Here is a 25981-nt window from a genome sequence, read left to right on the forward strand (position 1 = left end):
GTTATTGTGAGATGTCAGGAATGCGTTTATGCCGACCTGTTCAGTAAATGATGGGTCAAGTTTAACAACCTTTCTTGTCTGCTTGTTCTGTAGGCAGCATTGCCAAGCGTCTGAGCTCCATTGGCGTAGAGAACACCGAGGAGAGTCGCCGCTTCTACCGCCAGCTGCTGTTCACCGCCGACGACAGAGTCAACCCCTGCATTGGTGGCGTCATCCTGTTCCACGAGACTCTCTACCACAAGGCAGACAATGGCAACCTATTTACCAAGGTCATCAAGGACAAGGGAGCCATTGTGGGAATCAAGGTGAGCCAAGGGGGATTGTGGGTAGGTTCACGTTTTTTAAATTTAGTTCAAGCACCAGCTGTTGCATAACTGTTCTCTTCCTTTCCTAGGTTGACAAAGGTGTTGTCCCACTGGCTGGAACCAACGGAGAGACCACAACACAGGGTAAGAGAGATGCAGATATAGATCAGGCCGTTGGAATAAGTGTAGGTCAACGTGAATGGAGTCTATCGGGGTTTATGCCCCAGGGCATTCAGAAATTACCATCTTAATGCCTTCTCAGCCCAAAATTGTCTCTTCATACTTTTTATATCGGGAGCAGATTAATTTTAATGTACTTCACATCTGTGAAAAATGGAACAGTTAAGAAAATCGGGAGACTCTCTTAGCCAACCGATCATTTGTTGTTTTAAAGTGTGTTAGACCAATGTGGTGATGTATCTGAACAACCAATTGGAAACCAATCTAATCAATGCAGATCTGTGACTGGTTACTTTGGAATACTATACTCCAGTTCTCTGTTGTCGTAAAGAGACCCTGTCACCTTGCCTATGCAGACCAAAGTGACAGCATCTCTGCAAAGCACTCTCCCTTGCAGCACTTCCTTGGCATTCTTTCCTCCTTTTTGCAGCTGGCAATGAAAGGGAGCAATTATGTGTCTCCCCTGGTCAAGTAACAGTACTTGGGCCTGGCAACATTCTGCCAGGCCCAGGCACCATCAGAGGAGAGCAGATCACATGTTTCTCCATACATGGAAGTGCCAGGTATTCTCACCAGTTGTGGAGGAGAAGGGACCACCAAGGGAGCACAGGGATTATTTGGTGACCACAAGTGTAAGGAGCTTTGGGCAGGGAGACTGTCGCTTGTCCTGTATGGCCCACATAACAGGATCTCTTTTTAAATCTAGCTTTATCTTGACATGTATGACAATTCTGTAGCTCAGTAGACAAACCTGTAGAGCATTAGGAGACACCTTTTTTAAAGCTACCTTTCCAACACAGAGGAACCATTGAAATAACTTTCCGGTCTCAGGGGAACCCCCGCTAAAAGTTCAAGGGGTGGGCAGGAGAGGCAGCTGCCCTGGGCACTGTGGTTTAATTTGGGGGGGTGGCTCTGTGAGGAGATTGAGGTGCAGGGGACTTGTGTTGGGGGGTGGATTTGTGCTAAGGGGGGGGATTTGGAGTGGGGGGGTGGAGAGGAGGTGTACTCGGAGGGGAAATTTGAGGGGTAGAGTATTTGTGCTAGGAGGGGTTACTTCTTCCCTTCCCTCATACCCCCCCCCCTTTTTTTTTATTTTATTTTTGGGAGAGCATTTGCGTTGGGGGGGGCAAGAATTGTACTGAGGAAATTTTATGCTTGGGTGGTAAGCACACAGATTAGTGCTCCCTTTTTTTTTTTTTGGGGGGGGGGATTTTTGCTATCACATAATGCTCCTACATCTTGGGTGGGGGGCGCAGTTTGGCATGTTGGCCCTGGGCTCTACATGACCTATCCTGGCACTGGTATCCACAGGTCATGATATATTAGTGTGATGTCAGTGGGAAGAATGCTCCTTACACTTGTGGTCATTGGGAAGGCTTACCCCCTTACAGATAGACCAGTGGGAACTTATCTGGAGGAACCTGGGGGTTCCATGGAACCCTGCTTGAAAGACCTTAACCCAAAACAAATCCCGTCATGCTCCTGCCTCAAGTAGTCATGCCTATGGGTGTTATTCTTGCAGTGGTTCATAGGACTTTTAGTTTCACCACAGCTGGAGTTCAGAGGGGACAGCTTATACCCCCGTCAGGGTTTTTTGCTCTGTGAGATTGTCCTAGAAACATAGCAGGAAGTAACAGGGGATCTCTCTCTCGTAGTTGTCAACAGAATAAGTGTTCCCATTGGAAGATTTCCTCTCCTCCTTGTGTTCCTTTTGAACACCTAAAAATGTTGGGTCTCCCATCACTTCCAGTAGCAGAGACCATGATAACCAGGACCAATAGAGAAGGGTGACTTTTTGGCTATTGGTGAAGGTTTAGCTGTACATGCACTTAAATCTGATTCTAGAGCTGAGAGCTTGTGTTCAGGTCTGCTTTATTCTGTAACAGAAGAGATTTGTGGGCTTCCATGATAATACATCTGTGCTCCCCTCCCTCTAGGTCTGGATGGCCTGTCTGAGCGCTGTGCCCAGTACAAGAAGGACGGTGCTGACTTCGCCAAGTGGCGTTGTGTGCTGAAGATCTCTGACCACACCCCCTCTCGTCTCGCCATCATTGAGAATGCCAACGTGCTTGCACGTTATGCCAGCATTTGCCAACAGGTAACAAACCATTTGTCTCTCTCTTCCCCTCCCTTTTCTTATTTTTGAAGGGTTCTTTTCATTTTTTTTTTTTTTTCAACATGAAAAGGTATCTAAACTCACCCCTTTCTAGCGACATATACAGTGGATATAAAAAGTCTACACACCCCTGATAAAATGTCAGCTGATGACAATATGGTGCAAATATTTCCAAGTCAAGATGTGCCATGCTGATAGACTCATACCCAAAAAGACTGAGTGCTGTAATAAAATCAAAAGGTGCTTCAACAAAGTATTAGTGTAAGGGTGTGCACACTTATGCAACCATATTTTATTTTTTTTTTATTTTTACTTCCCTCCAACTAAAAGATTTTAGTTTGTTGTTCAACTGAGTTGTACAGTTGATGGGTCACACCAGGGGCATTTCTAGGTCTGCAAAAGATCTGGGGCTAGAGCCCATAGCAGCAGTCACCAACCTTGGGGGGGGGGGGGGGTGTAAGCAATTTTTCACGGGCAAAGGAAGGCTGGTGTTGGCGTTTCAATCATCATGGCACCATGGTTGATATGGTGTCAGGGTGATCAAAGCGCATTGTTTCTATTGTTACATTGTAATATATAATGAAGTGGTTTAACTCGCCATAATGCAGAATCGGTGGGAGCCCTGGGCGTGTCACTTGCCACCGTCACCTGCCACCATTTACAGATAATCACTTGTCACCGTTTGCATATTGTCACTTGCCATGCCAGCCAGTGCCACCAAATGTGCATTGCTGGCAGCACTTGTCCATTCAGTGAGGGCAGGAGAGCGGAGATGCGGGGCGGGCAGTGAGAGATGATGTAATCTCTCTGCTCCCCGCCGCACCTCCGACATTTAAAAGGCCCGCGCTGTGAGGGCGGAAGAGCGCTGAGGTGTGGCGGGCAGTGAGAGATGATGTCATCTCTCTGCTCCCCGCCGCACATCGCTCCCACGTTGAAGTGGCCCGGCTGTGAGGGCGGAAGAGTGGCGACGGGCGGAGAGAAATGTCATCTCTGCTCCACCTCCAATACCGCCTGCCGCAGCTGTGACCCGCTGAGACTCAGGGCTAGGGGCTCCAGCCTCAATATCCACCCCATGGCAACGCCTATGGGTCACACATTCAAGGTGGGAAATGTTCTGAAATGATTTCTTTGTTTTCATTTTTTTTTTTTTTAATCACAGAAACCTGACATTTTAACGGGGTGTGTAGACTTTTTCTATCAATTGTACCCTCCATTCCTCACTGTTCAGCTGCTGGGGCCAGGGCAGGAAAGCCCTGTGTAAACTCCATGATGACTTATCTGGAGCTTACACAGGTTTATGAACTCCTTCCTGTCTATAATGGCTTATTATTATTATTTTTTTTTTTGTAATTTATATGGGTGTGTCCCATGAACTACAAGCCCCAGCAGTGCGTGCCAAAGTGAGTGGCGGATGACCCAGCCCTCTGTTATATCGCAATTTTTTTTAGGATTGCCACACAATGGCCCAATATTCAGAGGAACTCTCTTATATGCTGTAATTTTTTTTTTTTTTTTTTTATGATTAGACAATCTTTATTTTATTGTGAAGAGCTTGAGGAAAATACAGGCCTATTGCAGCAATAAACCTTTTACTCCCTGACCGCATATGTAGCAATACCTCCACTTCTGTATTATCAGAATAAGAGTGTGGACAGGAAGTTGTGAAAGGGGACATGAAATGCATATGTATGCTGAGAAGGATGGGAGGGCCAGTGCAAGGATTTTTGTCTACATAGGCAAAGGTGCATTTTGCTGTGAATAATGAGGGGGCGTGTTTCTGGGCACAATAATAAATAAAGGGAGCTGGTGCTGTGTAGTCACATGACTATCCTGCCTACTGCAGCCCTTCTGTCCCATAATCGGCCGTTAATGGGCACTTGAAGCTGTTGCTGTTTAGTCGCAGGACTATCCTGGCGGCTTATACTCTTCTTTCCCATGATCAAGGCTGGATCTCGGGAGCCTATATTCAGAGAATTCTGAAGGCCCCCCCAAAAGAAGAAACTCTGCACTAATCAACACACTCACCCCTAAGCATACATTTTCTTCTGCAAGTTAAAATTCTCCCCAAGCAAAAAAATGCAAAAATTCCCCAACCTTACAGTCCAAATCCCCCTCCCTGCACATTTCTTTTCCATCTTTGCCATCATAGGTGTCACTTTTGCGCTGACACCTATGCCATCATAGGTGTCAGCCCTGCCTAGTTGCCATTTTGATAACTACAGAATCTTTCCCCCTCTCTTTACTACATAGGAGGAGGGGGGGGTGTTTTGTAGTCTAGGATTAGAACGGGTGGGGGGGGGGTTGATTGGACTCCAAGAGAACACAGGTAGAGTGAACAGGACAGCACAGGACAGTCCTGGATTTCTGACAGGTGTGTTTTTTTTTATTTTTTTACTTTTTTTTTTTTTTTTTTTTTTTGGTCCTTTTTTGTCTAACCTGTAATCTTTTTATATCTCTGCAGAACGGTATTGTCCCCATTGTGGAGCCCGAGGTTCTTCCTGATGGTGACCATGATCTGAAGAGGTGCCAGTACGTCACTGAGAAGGTATGTGACTAAAGCTGGGAAGACACGGGCTGGAGAGCCTAGCGACTGTAGATTATTGCTAATTATGTAAGCCAATGGCCCAGCATACAGATATGTCTTATCGGAAATGCTTCCAAGGATTTGTTAAAGCTGAACTCCTAGGCTGAATGTGCATCTCTGTAATCAATAATGCATCATTAAATCTATTGGATAAATGCAGTGTAAGCACCTGACTTTGATCTGGTATCGGCTTCATGCAGTCCCTGTAGAACAAGGGCTGGAGTGTGAGAGGAAGAAGCAGCATAAATGAGTTCTTGGGATGTCAAGGATCATGCTGATAGAAGGAAAGTGCAGAGTGACACACAGGTGATCTCCTCGCTGTACTGCTAATACTTTCACTGTCCAGTCACAAGCTGGGGCAGATATAGGATGAGTCCGATGGGCTCGGAGGAAGTGGTTTGAATAATGCTAGCCATCTAATGGCAGAAAAAAGCACTGCGGGGGAAATCTCTAGATTGAAAGTGTGCTGGACACCATCTACAACATTTCTTGGTTGTCAAGTGGTCATAAACCCCTTTTTTTTTTTTTTTTTTTTTTTTTTTTTTTTTTTTTTTTTAATAAACAAATGTCCTCATTTAGTAATTGTTAAAGGCAAAGTCCAGCTTTCAGACCATGCTTTATGTTAGACCCAAATTTAGTGTGTAACATGAAGCATAGTCAGATGCAGCATATCCAGACCTCCAGTTTGGTTCACCTACCAAAATAAGCCAGCGCTAAGATGCCCCCCCCCCACCTTGTACAGGCTAGCACACGGATGCCCCCCCCCCCCCCACCTTGTACAGGCCAGCGCCGCACAGATGGGCCCCCCCCCCACCACCACCTACCTTGTACAGGCCAGTGCTTGTATGCCCCCCCCACCCTGTAGAGGCCAGCGCTCAGATGCCCACCCTGTACATGCCAGCGCTTAGTTACCCTCCCTCTCCCCTATAGACAAAACATGTCTACCTTGATGTAAGATGTTCATGGACTGAATTGTGCATGCCCAGTTCACCCCTCCCTAGAGGTCTGTGTGACTATATACTGATGAGAATATCCCCCCGCAGGTCCTGGCTGCTGTGTACAAGGCCCTCAGCGACCACCACGTCTACCTGGAGGGAACTCTCCTCAAACCCAACATGGTGACCCCTGGCCACGCCTGCACCAAGAAGTACGCACCTGAAGAGGTCGCCATTGCAACAGTCACCGCCCTGAGGCGCACCGTGCCACCCGCAGTCACCGGTAAGAGGGGGGGATATGGAGTCCTCTTAGGAATAATAGGGAAGTTTCTGGGGAGGAGCGTCATGATCTTAATGTTATGGTGTTTTGTTTGCCCCGTGCAGGTATCACCTTCCTGTCTGGAGGTCAGAGTGAGGAGGAGGCTACCATTCACCTGAATGCCATCAACAAGTGCCCCCTGCACAAGCCCTGGGCCCTCACCTTCTCTTTTGGACGTGCCCTCCAGGCCTCCGCCCTTAAAGCCTGGAGCGGAAAGAAGGAGAACGTCAAGAACGCCCAAGAGGAATACACCAAGCGTGCACTGGTATGTACACCTAGCTGCAATGCTCCCTGCCACCACTAGATGTCGTTTTTCCCTTTCCTTCCATGCTGCATTAAAGGCCCAGTATCACAAAAAATATTGTATCTCTTCCACAATAGCAAGCCTTCCTGCTTACAACCCTCCCCTTTTTTTTTTTTTTTTTTTTTTTTTTTTTAATTTTTTTTTTAAGGTAGCGTTCCACTTTAAGAAGTGTCAGCTGCAGGGCTTTTATTTGTTTGTCCACAATGTGACACAACATTTGTTTAATGGAAGTAGGGAAAGATAACAGAACTGCTGGCAGGATCAACAGGCATTAAAACTGTTAACCCCTTCCTGCTCATCCATTAAGGTGGAAAGGTCTGCCTGATCACATGACCACTGTCATTGGGGTAATATATAGAAATTATATGGACAAACTTTCCACTTGCTGACCAGGCTTTTTCTGGCCCATTTTTTTAAATCAGTATATTTTGCTAGAAAATTACGTAGAACCTCCAAACATTTATACTTCTTCCCCTTTATTTATTTTTATTTTATTTATTTTTTTAGCAGAGACCCTAGGAAATAAAATGGCAATTGTTGCAATTTTCTATGTCACACAGTATTTGTGCAGTGGTTTTTCAAACGCAAATTTTTTTTGGAAAAAAAAAAAGCATTTTAATAAAAAAAAAAAACAAAAAAAAAAAAAAACACAATATATAACCCAATTTCATTTTAGTATGTGAAAGATGTTATGCCGAGTAAGTGGATACCTAACATGTCATGCTTTAAAATTGTGCATGCTTGTGGAATGGTGACAAACGACTTGCATATGTGTTTGCTTCTGCACGCGAACATGGAGGGATGGGGGGGCGCTTTATCTCTTCCCTTTTTTTTTGTTTTGTTTTTAATCACTTGAATTCCTATTACAAGGAATGTAAACATATCTTGTAATAGAAATAAGGATGACGGGTCCTCTTTATGGTGAGTGTGGAGAGATCTGGGATCAAAAAGATCCCAAATCTCTTCTTTACTTTTAAAAGCAAAAGATCAAAAAAAGCTAATTTTTTGATCTTTTGCTAAAAAAAAAAAAAAAAAAAAAAATGGACTGGTCCTCCAAGGTAAAAACGTTCAAGAAGGAGCACCGCTCCAGGTGAGCAAATCAGTGTGATCTGGATGTGCTGGGTGCTAGCCACTTCTCGTCACTGAAGGAAAAGGCTGCACACTAAGGAAAATGATCCAACGTCATTTTATTGATCCAACATGAGTCGCATACAAAACGGCCACAAAGACACAGAACCCAGTAGGAGACGCGTTTCACACTGTCATTAGTGCTTCTTCAAGTGAAAAAGCACTATTGACTGTGAATTGCGTCACCTACTGGATTCTGTGTCTTTGTCTCGGTGGCTGTTGTGTGTGTCTGTCTCTTGTTGGATCAATAAAATCACGTTGGATTGTTTTTTGGTGTGCAGCCTTTCCTTTTCCTCCAAGGCAATAGAGTCCATAAAAGAATATCTACTCTTTGATTGCCCATGGGAGCAGCCGGCTGCACCGTCTTATCGTTTCTCGGGTGAACTGGTGTAATTGGTAAGCCCGAGAAACACTGGCGTGCAACGGGAGGGGGCTGATATCTTCATCCATAATTCCGGTAAACCACTTGCAAACCGCAACTTGTGTATGTACCTATTGTCGTCGGCAAGTGGTTAAGGGTTCACTGACCCTTTTTAAAGTGGAGTTCCACCCATTTCCGTGTTTAGTAAAAGTCAACAGCTACAAAAAGTGTAGCTTCTGACTTTTACTAAATGGACACTCGCCTGTCCAGCGATGCGGGCGCCCGAAGCCTCCGTGGCGTCGGCATTGCAAGTGTGGGCACCCGGGCACAACGTTACTACTTTGACATTAAATATCAGGGTTATGGCAGGAGCTAGCAATCGCCACAGGATCTCTTTTTATAGGCGCTTACCAGAGAGAGATCAGCAGTGATGGAAACTCGGATCCGATAGGCAGGAAGTCTAGTGAGGGCAAGAGGGCCACCACTCGGATCTATGCCCTTGGAGGACCAGAGCGACGTCAAACATCACTTCCACCCTCCGACCTTAAAGGGCCCTTTTTATTTAAAAAAAAAAAAAAAAAAAAAAAAAAAAAAAAATTTTATTATTATTTTTTTGCTTTTAAGTGTCCAATGTCTGATCTGAGGACTTTTTGACCCCAGATCTCACATTTTAAAGAGGTCCTGTCATGCTTATTTCTTTTACAAGGAATGTTTACATTCCTTGTAATAGGAATAAAAGTGATCAAAAATTATTATTATTATTCTAAGAGCAACGTCCCTCCGAGCTCGCACACAGAAGCGAACGCATACGCAAGTCACACCCACATATATAAACATTGTTCAAACCACACATGTGAGGGATCACCCCGATCGTTAGTGAGAGCAATAATTCTAGCACTGGATCTCCTCCACTAAATTGGGCTAACTTTACTGTTTTCTTTATTTATTTTTTTTTATTTTTAAAAAAAAAAGTGTATTTTTACCAAAAAAAATTTTTTTGTAAGACCGTCCTGTTGTGACATAAAGTATTGCAACAATCTCCATTTTATTCCCTAGGGTCTCTGCAAAAAATTAAAAATAAAAAAATAAGTAATTTTCTAGCAAAACATACTGATTTTAAGGAGTGGTTCTCAACTCCTGTCCTCAGGGCCCACTAACAGGCCAGGTTTACAAGATAACTGAAATACATCACAGATGATATCATTTGCTGCTCAGTGATTGCAGTATTCTAGTCTGCATCTCCCCCAAGGTAATACATAAAATCTGGCCTGTAAAATCTGTAAATTGCCAGATTTTATGTATTACCTTGGGGGAGATGCAGACTAGAATACTGCAATCACTGAGCAGCAAATGATATCACCTGTGATGTATTTCACTTATCTTGTAAACCTGTTATGCAGGCCATACACGGTCAAATTTCGAATGAATTTTCTTTTTAAAATCAGAATGTTGTGTGTGGGGTGTTTTTTTTTTTTTTTTTTTTTTTTTTTTTTTTTTTTTTTTTCTGTGATCCGATGATGCCATCATTGATTTTCGAAATTCGGCCGACCAAGCCTTCAATTTCACCACATGTTGCTACAGAAAAGAATTTTCGTGGCCGTAAATCTCCGTAAATTTTCTTTTCTTATTACATTTCTCGCACAATTCTCCCATCATTGATTCGAAAATCGTTCGTTTTTCTAAAAATTTCCAACATGTCCGATTCCTCAAATTTGATTGCCGCACGAAAATCGTCCGTTGTTGCAGCCCACTAATGGTGCGAAATTCATACGAAAATTCTTTCATACGATTTTCGAAAGAAAATTCTTACGAAATTCGAATCGTGTATGGCCGGCATTAGTGGGTCCTGAGGACAGGAGTTGAGAACCGTTGCCTAAAGTGGTTAAAACTGCTAAATACATTCCAGGTGCATCTAAAAAAAAAAGGTGTATGCAAAAGTCCTATAGTTTATTTTCTTTATAAAGTAGCCACAGCCTGAATGAATAGAAAAGCCTGTCCCCTGCCAGCATGCTGCAGTAAAGGGCCCTTTGCCCTCCTTGTGTGGAAGCGGTGCTCTCTCTGCAGAGGTCTGATGCGCTCCCTGGTGGGTCAGAGCTATAGCTCTGCATTCTTCAGGGCTCATGCTCCCTGTTGATTGGAGAGCTCCAGTTCTGACCTGGCAGGGGGAGTTTTTTTTTTTTTTTTTTTTTTTTTAGACCTCTGCAGAGAGACCACTGCTTCCTCATGTATACTGTCAGTTTAGGAAGAACTTCCATATTTTTATTATTATTATTATTATTATTATTATTATTATTATATATTTTTTTTTTTGTTCTTTTTTTTAGGCCAACAGCCTGGCTTGCCAAGGAAAGTACGTTCCCTCTGGACAAGGCGGAGCAGCCGCCGGAGAGTCCCTCTTCGTCTCCAACCACGCCTATTAAAGTCTCCGTCTTCCTCTTCTTTGTGGTGGTGTCACTGGAGGCTGCTTGCATCTGTGTAGTGTGAGGCCCCTCCCCTTCTGCAGAGCGTTGATTCACTTCCTGCTAGACCCGACCTGCAGAGTGTTACACGGTTACCCCCCCCCCCCCCCCCCCACCCTATCTGGAGAGAGTGACCCCCATGGAGCCCGGCCTGCTCTGCTGACACCTGCAGGGGCTTGCAGAGGGTGTGAATGGTGAGCGCAGGGGACCCGGCTTGTCTGAGTGAGTGCTCACATCTTTGTGCTGCGTCCATCTACTGTCCCTGTCTTCGGCTCTGAGTCACCATATTTATGTCACTGCTGGGTATATCTCAATAAAGCAGATAGATGAACCACAATCCTGTGTGCCATCTACATTTTGTGTCCAATTCACTTTTCCTGCTCCACTGCTCCTGCCTTTGACCGTCGGGCCTGCTCTCTTTTTTTTTACATTTAACTGGTTGCTAAAGTTTCTTGTCCTGGTGTCACAGGGACAGGAAGTGATGGGAAATCTCTTTGGGGACACAGACAAAAAAAACGTATTTTGCGGTCTGTGACAACTGCTTTTCCATCCCAGTTTCTTGTCCTGGTGTCAGAGGACACAAAATGATGGGAATTGTCTCCCAATGGGGACAGAGACAAAACGCATTTTGATGTTTGTGACAACTGATCCCTTTTTTACATGTTTTCTGGTGTCACAGGGACAGGAAGTGAAGGGAAACCTCTCCAATGGGGACACAAACGAACACACATTTTAATGTCTGTGCCTTCCTGTCCCTGTGAACAATGGCTCCCTATAAAAGGTTCTAATCCTGGTGTCACATGGACAGGAAGTGATGGGAAATCTCTCTGAGGGGGACACAGACAAACAGATTTTGCTTTTTGTGCCTTCCTGTGACAACTGCTTTTCCATCCAAGTTTGTTGTCCTGGTGTCACATGGGCAGGAAGTGAAATCTCACGAATGAGGAAAAAACATATTTTGCTTTCTGTGCCTTCCTGTCCCTTTTGACCACTGCTCTGATCCAGGTTTCTTGTCCTGGTGTCACATGAACACAAAGTAATGGGAAATCCCTCCAATGGGGAACACATGTTGATATCTGTGCCTTCCTGTCCCTGTGACAACTGCTCCCCCATACAAGTTTCTTGCCCTGGTGTCACACATAAACAGGAAATGATGGAAAATCTCCTCAATGGAGAAACAAACAAAAACATATTTTGTCTGTGCTTTCCTGTCCCTATGACCACTGCTCTCCCATCCATTTCTTTTTCTTTTTTCTTTTTCTAATTCTTTTTCTTTTTCTTTTTCTTTCTTTCTCCATAATATCCACTAGATGGCACTGATGATCCTAGGAGACAATTGTATTACAAACAATGTGGTGATCATTTGTTGTGCCTGTGTGGACCTTACCCCTCTTTCAGCAAAAATCAGCATGCAGAGTTGTATACTGATGTGATATGAAATCCTCCTACATTCTTTAAACCTTTTTTTTTTTTTTTTTTTTTTTTTTTTTTAAATTTTCAAATACTGTTTATCCACTTCCTGGTAGAGAGAGGTACTGGTGATGTAACCAGGGCCTCACAGGTGCATTCTGGGATTTCTGTTGGATGAATCATTTTGTTGTGCCTGTTGTATTCTGACAGCTGTGATTGGCTGCACAGCGCTGACATCATCAAGAGCACATCCTACCAGCTTTAAACCGTTAATAGCTGACTTGACTAGCTTTTGGTCACAGTTCTAAGGGCACTGATGGAACTTGCCCCAGAATAAGACAGTGATGTATATATGAAGCAGTAAGGTATTTCTGTTGTAAAGGAGTTGGAAAAAAAATAATAAACCTCCCCCTGGTATTTAAAAAAAAAAAAAAAAAAAAAAAAAAATTCCATTTTCTTTAAGCCCCCTCTTACCTTGTTTGCTGTATTTCCTTACAATACATACATGTTCAGTGAATCCAACGTTGTCCTGTTGCATCTGCCAGCATACACCCGGGCCCTGCACCACTACCTTCTCCGTCCTCCTTTTACGGCTGTCTCTTCTGCGCTCTTGTCGCCATACCACGGCGCATGCGTGTCATTAGGGGACCGGCTGCAAGAGCTAGGAAGAGACAGCCGCCCCCCCCCCCCCCTCCCCAAACTGGCCTTACTGGCAGTTACGTGTATGCCATGGAGTACCTTAAGGCCTCCTGGGATGTGTGACAGGGATATCCCAGGAGCCTGCAAGTGACTGGGGTGTCCCCATCTAGGCAAGAGTCCTAGAAGTGAAATAAATATATTTAGTATACTTTTTTTTTTTTTTTTTTTTTTGTTTTTTTTTTTCAGAGGCAATATGGACCCCCATTGTGTCGCCAGCTTACATAAATTCTAAGTAAAAATTCTCACTTTTTACATAAGTGAATTAAACTAAAAGAGTAAAAACAAAACTAAATTGAACATTTATTTTAAATAAAATTAAAAATTACAAAAAAAGCTTACATATTTTCTAAATAAAAATTCCCACTTTTTACGTTAAGCTAAAAAAGGAATTTAAAAAAAAAAAAAAAAATTGGAAATTAACTGCTCCTCGACCAGCCACTGTCATTATACTGCGGCAAGGTGGCACGATCCTGCAAATCGCCATAGGTGTACATCAGCGCGGGATCTTGCTTTTGTGAGCGCACACTCCCATTGGCCAGCGGGGGAGCCAGCTGCAATCGCTCCCCCGCAGTGACAGAACTGGGATCTCCCTATGTAAACAAGGCAGATCTCCGTTCTGACAGGGGAGATCACACAGATCCTGTCTTTCTGCTATGCAGGAACACGGATCTGTGTGTTTTCCCCCAGTCACACAGTCCCCCCCCCCCCCCCCCCCCCATACAGTTAGAAAAATACAGTGAGGGAACACATTTAACCCCTTTGATCCCCCCTGATAACCCCTTCCCTGCCAGTGTCATTAGTACAGTAACAGTGCATATTGTTAGCACTGATTAATAATGTCACTGGTTCCCAAAAAGTGTCAAAAATGTCAGGTGTCTGATCTGTCCGCCGCAATGTCGCAGTCCTGTTAAAAATCACTGATCACTGCCATTACTAGTAAAAAAAAAAAAAAAAAAAAAATGATAAAAATGCCATAAATCTATTCCCTATTTTGTAGACGCTATAACTTTTGCAAACTAATCAATTTTTTTTTTTTTTTAACCCAAAATATGTAGAATACACATTGGCCTAAACTGATGAAGAAATTAGTTTTTTTGCAATATTTATTATAGCAAAAAGTACAATTTTTTTAAAAAATTTTTTTTCAAAATGGTAGCCCTCTTTTTGTTTATAGCGCAAAAAATAAAAAACGGTGATCAAATACCAAAGGCTATCAAGGACTCTTTTTGTGGGAAAACTAAATTTTGTTTGGGTACAACGTCGCACGACCACGTAATTGTCCGTTAAAGCGACGCAGTGTCCTATGGCAAAAAATGGCCTGGTCAGGAAGTGGGTAAATCCTTCCGGTCCTTAAGTGGTTAAAAATTAATTTAAACAAAAGTTAAAAATTAAAAAAAAAAAAACTTACATAAATTATAAAGAAAAATTCCCACTTTCTACATAAATTCATTAAAGTGTTTGTTACTCCAAACACTTCATATTCCTGATATGTGGCTGCTGTACCATGTAGTTGTACGAGAGAGTCTACTGTTCTCTTTGTACTGCTTCTTTTATGTGAAATCCCTGGTGTTCCCGCCAATCCCTATGCTTTCCTATTAATAACTGACCACACTAAGCATGAGAACACACTGTGGTCAGTTCTCTAGCTATGCTGGGAACTCAGTGTGCTCTCCTCCAATGATCAGACTTGTCCTGACATGCCACCGCTACACAGCCATTCACTGGGAAGCTCAGTGTAATGCTGCTTCTCCTCCCCCAGCTCTGATATAACTGAGAACAGAGGGAATGTGATCATTTATAAAAAGGGGGAATATTTATAATGTGTTGTTTTTTGTTTTTCTTTTCTTATATTTGTACAAAAATATTTCGCTTTTCATTTCTATTTTACTTACTTTAGCTCTGGAAGGTTTACCCCCCCCCCCCCTTCATGACCAGGCCATTTTTTGCGATACGGCACTGCGTTACATTAACTGACAATTCCGTGGTCATGCAAGGTTGTATCCAAACAAAATGTATATCCTTTTTTCCCCACAAATAGAGCTTTCTTTTGGTGCTATTTGATCACCTCTGTGGTTTTACTTTTTTGCACTATAAACAAAAAAAGAGCGACAATTTTGAAAAAAAAAAAACAACTATTTTTTACTTTCTGTTATAAAACATACCCAGTGAAAAACTCAAATTTCTTAATTTAGGCCAATATGTATTCTGGCTGCATATTTTTGGTAACAAAAAAAAAATCCCAATAAGCTTATATTAATTGGTTTGCACAAAAGTTAGAGCGTCCATAAACTATGGGATATTTTTATGGAATTTTTATTTTTCACTGTCACTGAACTAATGACACTGGCAGGGAAGAAGTTAACATCAGGGGCGATCATAAGGTTAAATGTGTCCCTAGGGGGTTCTTGCTAACCGTGGGTGGGGGTAGTTTGACTGGGGGAAGACAGAGATCCGTGTTCCTGCTCAGCAGAAACACAAGATCTCCATCTTCCCCCTCTGGCAGAATGGCAATTTGCCTTGTTTGCATAGACAGACCGCCGTTCTGTGTGCCTCGGGAATGATCGGCAGGTCCCGGCGGACATCGGGTCCGTCGGACCCGCTGATTTGCTCCCGCTGTGTCTAATCACAGCGGGTCGCCGGTGGAGCACGTGTGCGCCCCCCACCCAAAAGTAATAAATCTACACACGTGGTACGTTATTTGACTGGGGGAAGAAAGAGATCCGTGTTCCTGCATAGCAGAAACACAAGATCTCCATTTTCCCCCTCTGGCAGAACGGCGATCTGCCTTGTTTACATAGACAGACCGCCATTTTGTCTGCCTCGGGAATGATCGGCAGGTCCTGGACCCACTGATTTGCTCCCACAGCGGGACCGGGTGTCCGGTGGCGCACGCCCCCCGCCCCCCGCCCCAAAGAAAGAAATATACGCACGTTATTTCGTGCTGCCACAGTATCTATAGTGGGGCGGTCCTGAAATGGTTACCGTTATACTGAATGGGATGTTTTACAAGGTGATCGTTTACAATCACTTTAAGCTAAAAGAGCAACAAAAACAAAATTGAAAATTAATTTTATAAAAAAGTTAAAAAACTTTACATAAATCATACAAAAAAATTCCCACTTTTTTTTTTTTGCAGATTTGTGGCAGTGAAAACACCATAATAACAGCTGATTATATGTTGCAGCTCTTTGTAAATAGACCGTCATTATATAAATGCTTACACTCCTGAGTCATCATTCATTTCTGGATCAATAAAACCAGATTGCAGTCACCTCTGTGCTACAATCTGATCTCCCCGCCTTCCATTACCGACACACATTCCCAGTGTACAGTGACATATGGCTGACTCAGGGATTAAACTTCATCCACAGGAATGACATCATCAGAGTTATATTTACTACTGGAGAGTCTATCCGGGATTGCAGAACGGAGCAGAGATGTGTGGTTACCCAGAGCAACCAACAATTCCACCTGGAGCTCATTCCCACCGTGTCCAATGAGCTGCATTGATCGACGTAGGCTCAACACAAGGACACATACAAAACAATTGTTCCCTCTGTATATGATTCCCCCACCCCGCCCCGTTATTACGCATTTGTGCAGATGTGCCCACGGTCTCTGCTCAGCCTCCAGGCTTCAAAGCATGTGACAGGGTAACAACGCAGGAGCACAATTTGTCACCCTATAACAGGAAGTGCCTGAACAAGGACATTCATGGCAGGATCACCAGGGATTATTTAAGGGCCCATGTACACTATTGTGTTGTGATAACTCAGCAGTGTCGGGACAAGGTCATCCAGCTCCCAGAGCAAAGATGCCAAACTGCACCCCCCCCCCCTTCCCTTAGGGTTAGGGTCAGGGCACCCCCATCCCTGCAATAAACCATTACACCCAGGGCACCTGTCCCTCCTGCCCACCCCTTGTCCCGGCCCTGATGATCAGCAATGCACATTACAGGAGGCGTACCTCCCGACTTTCTGAGATGGGAATGGGGGACACCTATCAGCAAAAGCATGCTGGCATAGTACACGCCCCCTTAAAGGAGAATTGTACAAAAAAACAAGATTGGTTAAATCCACAAGGGACTTTTTTTTTACCACTACTATTCCTTTATATTGGCTTTTTGAATTTACAAATGTAGAAATCAGATGAAATCTTTAGCACTGGGAAAAACTTTTTGATAGATAAAAAGTGCATTTTATATACAATTATATAGATCAGATCAAAATGAGGGACAAATGAGGAGGAAAGAGGGACAGAGGGACATTGCTCCAAATCAGGGACAGTTGGGAGCTATGCAGGAGGTGCCATTCTTGTGTAATGTTAGAAGACACATCTGATTTTCGGGTGCGTTTGCAGCCGATTATTTTCAATGAGCTGACATAGCTAATGCACCTCGAAAAAATAAATGGAAAAAAAAAAAAAGAATTTCACTGCGCTTGGGTTGCGGACTGCAGCTAGCATAAATTATAGGTGACCATTAACAAAATATTTAACCACTTCAGCCCTGGAAGGTTTTACCCCCCCCCCTTCATTGCCAGGCCATTTTTTGCGATACAGCGCTGCGTCACTTTAATCGCTTGCTGACCAGTGCACGACGATATACATAGGCACAATGGCACAGCTGCGCAAATGGGCATACAGGTATGTCCCCTTTAAGACGCGGCATTGTGGGCGCGTGCCCGCCGCGTGCTCCGTGACCGTGCCCGCTGGACCCGCGGACTCGATGTCCACCGGGTACCCGCAATCGTGTCACGGAGCAGCAGAATGGGGAGATGCCTATGTACAGAACAAGGCATTTCCCCGTTCTGTCTAGTGACATGACAGAGATCTACTGCTCCCTGTCATGTCCTAGGTAGCTCATCCCCCCCCACAGTTAGAATCACTCCCTAGGACACACTTAACCCCTTGATAGCCCCTTAGTGTTTAACTCCTTCCTTGTCAGTGTCATTTATACAGTAATCAGTGCATTTGTATAGCACTGATCGCTTTATAAATGACAATGGTCCCAAAATAGTGTCAAAAGTGTCCGATGTGTCCGCCATAATGTCGCAGTCACGATAAAAATCGCAGATCGCCGCCATTGCTAATAACAAAAAAAAATTAATAATAAAAATGCCATAAATCTATCCCCTATTTTATAGACTATATAACTTTTGCGCAAACCAATCAATATACGCTTAATGCATTTTTTTTTTTTTTTACCAAAGATATGTAGAAGAATACATATCGGCCTAAACTGAGGAAAAAAATAGTTTTTTATATATATTTTTTGGGGATATTTATTATAGCAGAAAGTAAAAAAATATTGCTTTTTTTTCAAAATTGTCGCTCTTTTTTTGTTTATAACGCAAAAAATAAAAACCGCAGAGGTGATCAAATACCACCAAAAGAAAGCTCTATTTGTGGGAAAAAAAATTTGTTTGGGTGCAACGTCGCAGGACCGCGCAATTGTCAATTAAAGCGACGCAATGCCGTATCGCAAAAGTGCTCTGGTCAGGAAGGTAGTAAATTCTTCTGGGGCTGAAGTGGATAACCACTAGCTGACCAGCTCACCCAGATATACTGCAGCAGGTCAGCAGCACTGCGCGAATCGCTGTACCTGTACAGCGGCTCGCGCAGGCACAGTTTCGGGCGCGCACCACCAGTGGTGCGCCCTCGCTCCCACTGCACCCTGCGGGAGCACGCCGGCGGGTCGGGCGGACTCGATGTCCGCCGGCGACCTGCGATCGCTAGTACAGAGGCAGAACGGGGATCTTCCAGTGTAAACAAGGCGGATCCCCATTCTGACAGGGGACATGTCAGAGATTTACTGTTCCGAGTGATCGGGAACAGCGATCTCAGTCATGTCCCTGGTAGCCCATCCCGCCTACAGTTAGAACACACCCAGGGAACACACTTAACCCCTTGATCGCCCCCTAGTATTAACCCCCTTCCCTGCCAATGTCATTTTTACATTGATCAGTGCATTTTTATAGCACTGATCAATGTAATAATGTCACTGGTACCCCAAAAAAGTGTCATTTGGGGTCAGATTTGTCTGCCGCAATGTCACAGTCCCGCTAAAAAAATCACAGATTGCCGCAATTACTAGTAAAAACAATAAAAAATAAATAAAAGTCCCTAAATCTAGCCCATAGTTTGTAGACGCGATAACTTTTGCGCAAACCAACCAATATACGCCTATTGCGATTTTTTTTACCAAAAATATGTAGAAGAATATATATTGGCCTAAACTGATGAATAAATGTGTTTTTTTTAATATTTTTTTGGGGGATATGTATTATAGCAAAAAGTAAAAAAAGTATTTATTTTTTTTAAATTGTCGCTCTTTGTTTGTTTATAGCGCAAAAAATAAATACCGCAGAGGCGATCAAATACCACCAAAAGAAAGTTCTAGTAGTGGGAAAAAAAGGACGTCAATTTTGTTTGGGTACAGCGTTGCACAACGGCACAATTGTCAGTTAAAGCAACGCAGTGCCGAATCGCAAAAAATGGCCTGGTCATTAATGGCCAAATCCTTCCCGGGGCTGAAGTGGTTAACTGACAATTGCGCGGTCGTGCGACACTGTACCCAAATACAATTGATGTCCTTTTTTCCTCACAAATAGAACTTTCTTTTGGTGGTATTTGGTCACCTCTGCGGTTTTTATCTTTTGCGCTATAGACAAAAAAAGGACAACAATTTTGCAAAAAAAAAAAAAAACCCACAATATGTTTTACTTTCTACTACAAAACATATCCAATAAAAAAAATGTAAAAAAAAAAAATCGAATTTCCTTATCAATTTAGGCCAATTTGTATTCTGCTACATCTTTTTGCTAAAAAAAAAATCCCAATAAGCGTATATTGATTGGTTTGCGCAAAAGTTATCGCATCTACAAACTATGGGATATTTTTATGGCATTTTTATTTATTTATTTATTTTAATAGTAATGGCGGCGATCAGCGATTTTTAGCGGGACTGTGACATTGTGGCGGACATATCGGACACCTAACTGACACTTTTGACATTTTTTTGGGAACCAGTGACACTAATACAGTGATCAGTGCTTAAATATGCACTGTCACTGTATTAATGACACTGGCAGGGAAGGCATTAACACCAGGGGCGATCAAAGGGTTAAGTGTGTCCGTAAGAGGTGCTTGCTAACTGTGGGGGATGGACTGACTGGGTGAACACAGAGATCTGTGTTCCTGCTTAGCAGTGTTTTCACTGTGTTCTCCCCTGTCATAATGGCGATCTTCCTTGTTTTCATAGGCGGATCGCTGTTCTGCCTCTCTGGGGAACGATCGGCGGGACCCGCTGATTGGCTCCCCCTCTGGCAAATCAGCGTGCCTGCCCCTCCCCCCCACTGTCTATTGCACGAAATGACGTACAGGTATGTCGTTTCATGCAATAGAGCCGACCTGCCACGGTACATCTGCGGTAGGCGGTCCTAAGTAGTTAAAATGAAAATGCGGCGCTGTAAACGTTCCATCAAAAACCAGCAGACAGCTTCACCTGTAGGCAACCCGTGCATCTCTGGGCATAGCACCCTCTGTCTCCAACTCCAGGGGTACTCTCCCACTCAGCTGCAAGGGGAGCCCTCTCGTCAGCTCAGCCTCCAGCCTGGTATGTGACAAGCCTACAGCCAGCCCTTCCTGGCTATTTAAACTGCCTGGTTCATTTCTTGAATGCCTTCGCCTTGGTCTACATATCTAGAGACTCTCTGCTGTGTTCCTGTTGAAGACTTTCCTGGCTGACGTCCCTTCTGGGTCCTGATCCTGCCTGCTGCCTCTGACTACGCTGATCTCTGGCTTCCTGATTTCCTGACTTGTTCTGACTACCCGATTTGGCTACTGAACATCCTGGATATGTTTTGACTACGTTTTCCAGTTTTACCATTTTTACCATTATATTAAAAGGTGTGATTTTAACTGCATTTTCTGTCCCTGTCTGATTCCTAGTTCCTGACAACCACTAAATTATAGGTGGTCTGACAATGCTCCAACACTCCTCAGGCTCACTCCTGCTCACAAGATATTGCACCAAGCTAAATTATTGGTGTCCCCTCTGAGAATCTCTCCACAGGTTAGATGTTCCAAAAATGAGAACAGAAACCTCCTTATAGTGTAGTAGGTAAACAGCGCTCATATGTTTAATAAAACAAATCCAGAATACTCACACAGTAACAATAAAAATGGAGCATGTCATATACAGAATCCTAAGAAGTCTCTAACCAGCAAGATGGCCGCAGTCTGCGCGTACAGCGGTGTGACGTGTCGTGTTCATGCTCCACCCAACACGTTTTGTCCATTCAGACGTTGTCCAGGGCATGTTTTTTTTTTTGTTACTGTGTGAGTATCTGGTGAACAGGAGCGAGCCTGAGGAGTGTTGGAACGTTATCAGTCCACCTATAATTTAGTGGTCCGCGTTTGAGGCCCGGTGTGCTGTGGTGTCGGTGGAGGAATATCATCTCACCAACGATTGTATTTCTGTCACACACTCTGGGTGTCCTATAGGATTTATGGACTTTTATTAGAATGGACTTTTAGAGCGCCGCATTTTTATTTGAAATATTTTGAAAAAATAAATAGGCCCTTAATGAAAGCTTCAGGTTTAGAAAGCTAGTAAACAACGTCTGATATTGCATTTGTGGTGAGTGCTGAGGTGAAAACAAGAAACGTGTTGGATTAGCGGCACCAACGTCTGTTGTTTACCTTATTGCCGAATGAGGCAGCTCTAACTTTGCGTCACTTTGTGCCACGCTAGTTTTACCTCGGCGTGTCATGTTCAGTAGGCATTACACCTGCCAAACACACATATTAAAGTCAATGGGACCACACTGCAAAGCCACATCTAACACAGCTATGAAGGTTGCAGCACGCTATTTTATTGTAAGATTGCCTTGCAATCAAAAAACAAGCATTCAGGAGGCAGCGGTATGGTGATCGCCTAAAAGCATTCCGCCACAGAACTAATTTCAGTGCCTGCCACCCGTAATAGGCTGAACAAGTCAGTAAACAAAATGGCTGCTTGCAGTGACTATGTGACAGGTAAACTTCAAGGCTGGATTCACACCTTTGCATTTGCGTCAGATTTTCGTTCTCATACATTGTCATGAATGGCCATAGATTTCTATGGGCTCTATGATGCATCCTAATGTGAAAAATAAAGGACATTAAAGGGATGGTTCACCTTTACCACAAACCTGCCTATGCAGATAAGGGGCATTTGTAGATAAAAACAAACTGTGCAGCTCTGACTAAAGTTGAATAAAGTCCTTGCTATAGGTGTAGGCCATTTACATACCTCATGAAGCCTGACTGGAATACTCCCAGGAGGCCTAGTCATTAGCGCTCACCTCCGCCTCCCTTAGCAACATCCTGGGAGTCCTTAGCAACATCCCAGGAGTGCTAAGCAACGTCCTGGGTGTATTCAAGTCAGGCTTCATAAGGAATGTAAATAGCCTACCCTGCACCTATAGCAAGGGTATTACTCATCTTTAGTCAGAGTTGCACAGCTTGTTTTAATCTACAAACTTCCCTTACCTGCATAGGCAGGTTTTGTGTAAAGGTGAACTATCCTTTTAAAGAGTTAGTTCACCTTTGCAGGGAAGGGGTGTCTGTAGATAGAAACAAATTGTGGAGCTCTGAATAAAGTTGAATAATTCCCTTGCTATAGGTGTAGGCCATATACATACCTCATGAAGCCTGACTGGAATATTCCCAGGACATTGCTAAGTGAGGCCTAGTCATTACCGCTCACCTCAACCATTACAGGAGTGAACTCTCAAATGCTGAGCTCAGAGCTACTGCATCAGGGGAGAGAAATTGATGTGAGGGGGTTTTAACTGAAGAAAAAGCTCACTCCTGTGAGGGTGTGGGTGAGCAGTAATGACTAGGCCTCACTTAGCAATATCCTAGTAATGTCCGGGGAGTATTCCAGTAAGGCTTTTTGAGGTACTAAAATGGCCTTGCTAGAGGTGTAGGCCATTTACGTATGAAGCCTGACTGGAAAACTCCCAGATTTGACATTATCCCATCTTGCCATGTTGCTAGGATGGTGCTAGGACACTTCCAGCTCTCACAGGAGTGAGCTCTTTCTCAGATTTTCAAACCCCCTCGCGTGCTCTTTCTCTCCCCTGATACAGTAGTTAAGAGTTGAGTTGAGAGCTCGCTCCTGTGATGGTGGGGGTGAGCAGTAACAGCTGGGAGTATCTTAGCAACTTCCTAGCAACAATGCAGGAAGGGATGATACCATCCCTCAGAGTTTTCAGTCAGGCTTCATGAGGAACATAAATGGCCTACACCTATAGAAAGGACTATTATTATTCAACTTTGTTCAAAGCTGCTCAGTTTGTTTTTATCCACAGACACACTTTGCCTGCATAGGCGGGTTTGAGGTAAAGATTAACTATGCTTTTAACTAGTTCCCTCCCGGCCTATAGCAAAATGACAGCTGGGCGGGCCTTTTTGTCAATCAGGGTGTACGTCATATGACATCCTCCTGGATCGCACCATCAGACACAGCCGATGACTGATCAGTGTACCGACTCGCTGCTGTTACCATGTGATCACTGTGACCAATCACTGCAGATCACATGACAATTGTAAATAATGGATGCCTTCCTTTAAAGCGGAGTTCCACCCAGAAATGGAACTTCCGCTGATCGGATTCCTCTCCCCCTCCGTTGTCACATTTGGCACCTTTTAGGGGGGGAGCAGATACCTGACAAATCCAGGTGTTTGCTCCCACTTCCAGCGAAAGAGCGCCGCACTACGTCATGTCCGACCCCTCCCCCCTGCTGTCTTCTGGGAGACACACAGGTCCCAGAAGACAGCAGGGACCATTCAGAACGAGCAGCGCGACTCGTGCATGCGCAGTAGGGAACCAGGAGTGAGGACTAAAGTCTTCACTGCCTGGTTCCCTCACTAGGATTGGCGGCAGCAGCACCCGTGAGTCGATCCGATGATCAGCTTCGGGTGCCGACATCACAAGCTCCCTGGATAGATAAATGTCCATGCATTAAAAGTCAGCAGCTACAGTATTTGTAGCTGCTGGCGTTTAATTTTTTTTACCAGGTGGAACTCCGCTTTAAAATTTTCAGGCTTTCTTTATTTAGCAAAACATGAAAAACCCAGTGGTGATTAACCACTTTCCGCCTGCGCTAAAGCCGAAAGATGGCTACAACATGGGCTTCCAGTGCCGGGGGGCGTCCATAGACATCCTCCTGTGATTGCGGTGCTTGCGTGCCCCTTGCGGCGAGTGGGCGGCACGCTCTGCATTAGTCAAGTCTTTTGGACTCGGCTGATCACAGAACAGGTTAAAGGGCCAATCAAAGCTGCCCTTTACCACGTGATCAGCTGTCAGCTAATGACAGCTGATCACGGAAGTAAACAGAAGCCGGCTATCTGCTTTTTTTCTCTTCACGGTCAGCGTGAGGAGAATAGAAGAAAGCCGGTAACTGGCTATTGTTACAGGGACATCAGGCCCAACCTGTGCCTGGCATGAAGCTGCTAATCAGTGCCACCTATCAGTGCCCATCAATGCTTCCAATCATGTGCCCATTAGTGCCTCATCATCAGTGTCACCTATCAGTGCATACTGTATGTGGAGGGGACAGAAATGATAAGACCTTTTCAGGCTGGACTGCGGGTTCCTCAGGAGACCCCGATAATTATTGTTTTTGTCCCTTCCACATATGGGAGGTGTTTCCATGCATTTTGCAGAGATGTGAGACATCTTTACTCTTTATTTGTGTCATTGGTGGACAATATACTGTATATCTCAATATTGAATATGGATCCTTCGATTGACCATTGGATGATATGCACTTGTTGCAGGGATTACCACCTAACCTCTGATTGAATTTGGAGTGACTCATAATATCCAGGTTTGAGGAAAATACCATCCTCTGATATAGCTGGCTTCCTTTCCTGTATGTTGGTGGCTGACTGGACGTTTCTTCTCTCGGACACGCCAGACAATTTTGAGCATAGGTGTGGAATTATACTCGATGGAATGAAGCCCTAAGAAAGCGGCCATTGCGCCGGGAAACATGTTGGCAAACTCCATATAACACCCAGTGGCATAGCGTGGGTTGTCAGCAACCGGGGCAAGGCAAGTAATTTTTGCCCCCTAACCTGCGGACTTTTGCCACTACCCGAGTCCCTTCCCTTCCTACAATAGTACTGACCATTGGTTTCTACACTGACCACTACACTGACCTACCTGATTCCTATACTGGCCACTACACTGACCTCTACACTGACCTACCTGATTCCTATACTGGCCACTACACTGACCTCTACACTGACCTACCTGATTCCTATACTGGCCTCTACACTGACCTACCTGACTCCTATACTGGCCACTACACTGACCTACCTGATTCCTATACTGGTCACTACACTGACTTACCTGATTCCTATACTGACCACTACACTGACCTCTACACTGACTTACCTGTCCACTACACTGACCTACCTGATTCATATACTGGCCACTACACTGACCTCTACACTGACCTACCTGTCCACTACACTATGCCTTACATTAACCTACCTGATTCCTATACTGGCCACTACACTGACCTACCTGAATCCTATACTGGCCACTACACTGACCTACCTGAATCCTATACTGGCCACTACACTGACCTACCTGATTCCTATACTGGCCACTACACTGACCTACCTGTCCACTACACTATGCCTTACACTAACCTACCTGATTCCTATACTGGCCACTACACTGACCTACCTGAATCCTATACTGGCCACTACACTGACCTACCTGATTCCTATACTGGCCACTACACTGACCTCTACACTGACCTACCTGTCCACTACACTGACCTACCTGATTCCTATACTGGCCACTACACTGACCTACCTGTCCACTACACTGACCTACCTGATTCCTATACTGTCCACTATACTGACCTACCTGTCCACTACACTGACCTACCTGATTCCTATACTGGGCACTACAATGACCTCTACACTGACCTACCTGTCCACTACACTGACCCCCCTGTCCACTACACTATGCCTTACATTAACCTACCTGATTCCTATACTGGCCACTACACTGACCTACATGATTCCTATACTGACCTACCTGACCACTACACTAACCTACCTGATTCATATACTGACCACTACACCAACCACTACACTACAATGTCAGGAGT

General features: G+C 44.2%; 1 protein-coding gene across 2 annotated transcripts in view; it reads left to right on the plus strand.

Moving 5' to 3' along the window:
• The window catches only part of ALDOA (aldolase, fructose-bisphosphate A), a 32868-nt gene extending 21840 nt beyond the window's left edge, over nt 1–11028 (plus strand). For both annotated transcript variants that reach the window (XM_073635992.1, XM_073635993.1), the window contains exons 3-9: nt 94–305; nt 395–449; nt 2423–2583; nt 5063–5146; nt 6229–6403; nt 6505–6704; nt 10557–11028. In XM_073635992.1, coding sequence (XP_073492093.1) covers nt 94–305; nt 395–449; nt 2423–2583; nt 5063–5146; nt 6229–6403; nt 6505–6704; nt 10557–10652 — 983 coding nt within the window. In that variant the 3' untranslated portion in view covers nt 10653–11028. The remainder of the gene's footprint in view (nt 1–93; nt 306–394; nt 450–2422; nt 2584–5062; nt 5147–6228; nt 6404–6504; nt 6705–10556) is intronic.
• Nucleotides 11029–25981: the final 14953 nt, after the last annotated feature.

This window comes from Aquarana catesbeiana, linkage group LG06 (genome assembly GCF_042186555.1).
Source record: "Aquarana catesbeiana isolate 2022-GZ linkage group LG06, ASM4218655v1, whole genome shotgun sequence".
NCBI lineage: Eukaryota > Metazoa > Chordata > Amphibia > Anura > Ranidae > Aquarana > Aquarana catesbeiana.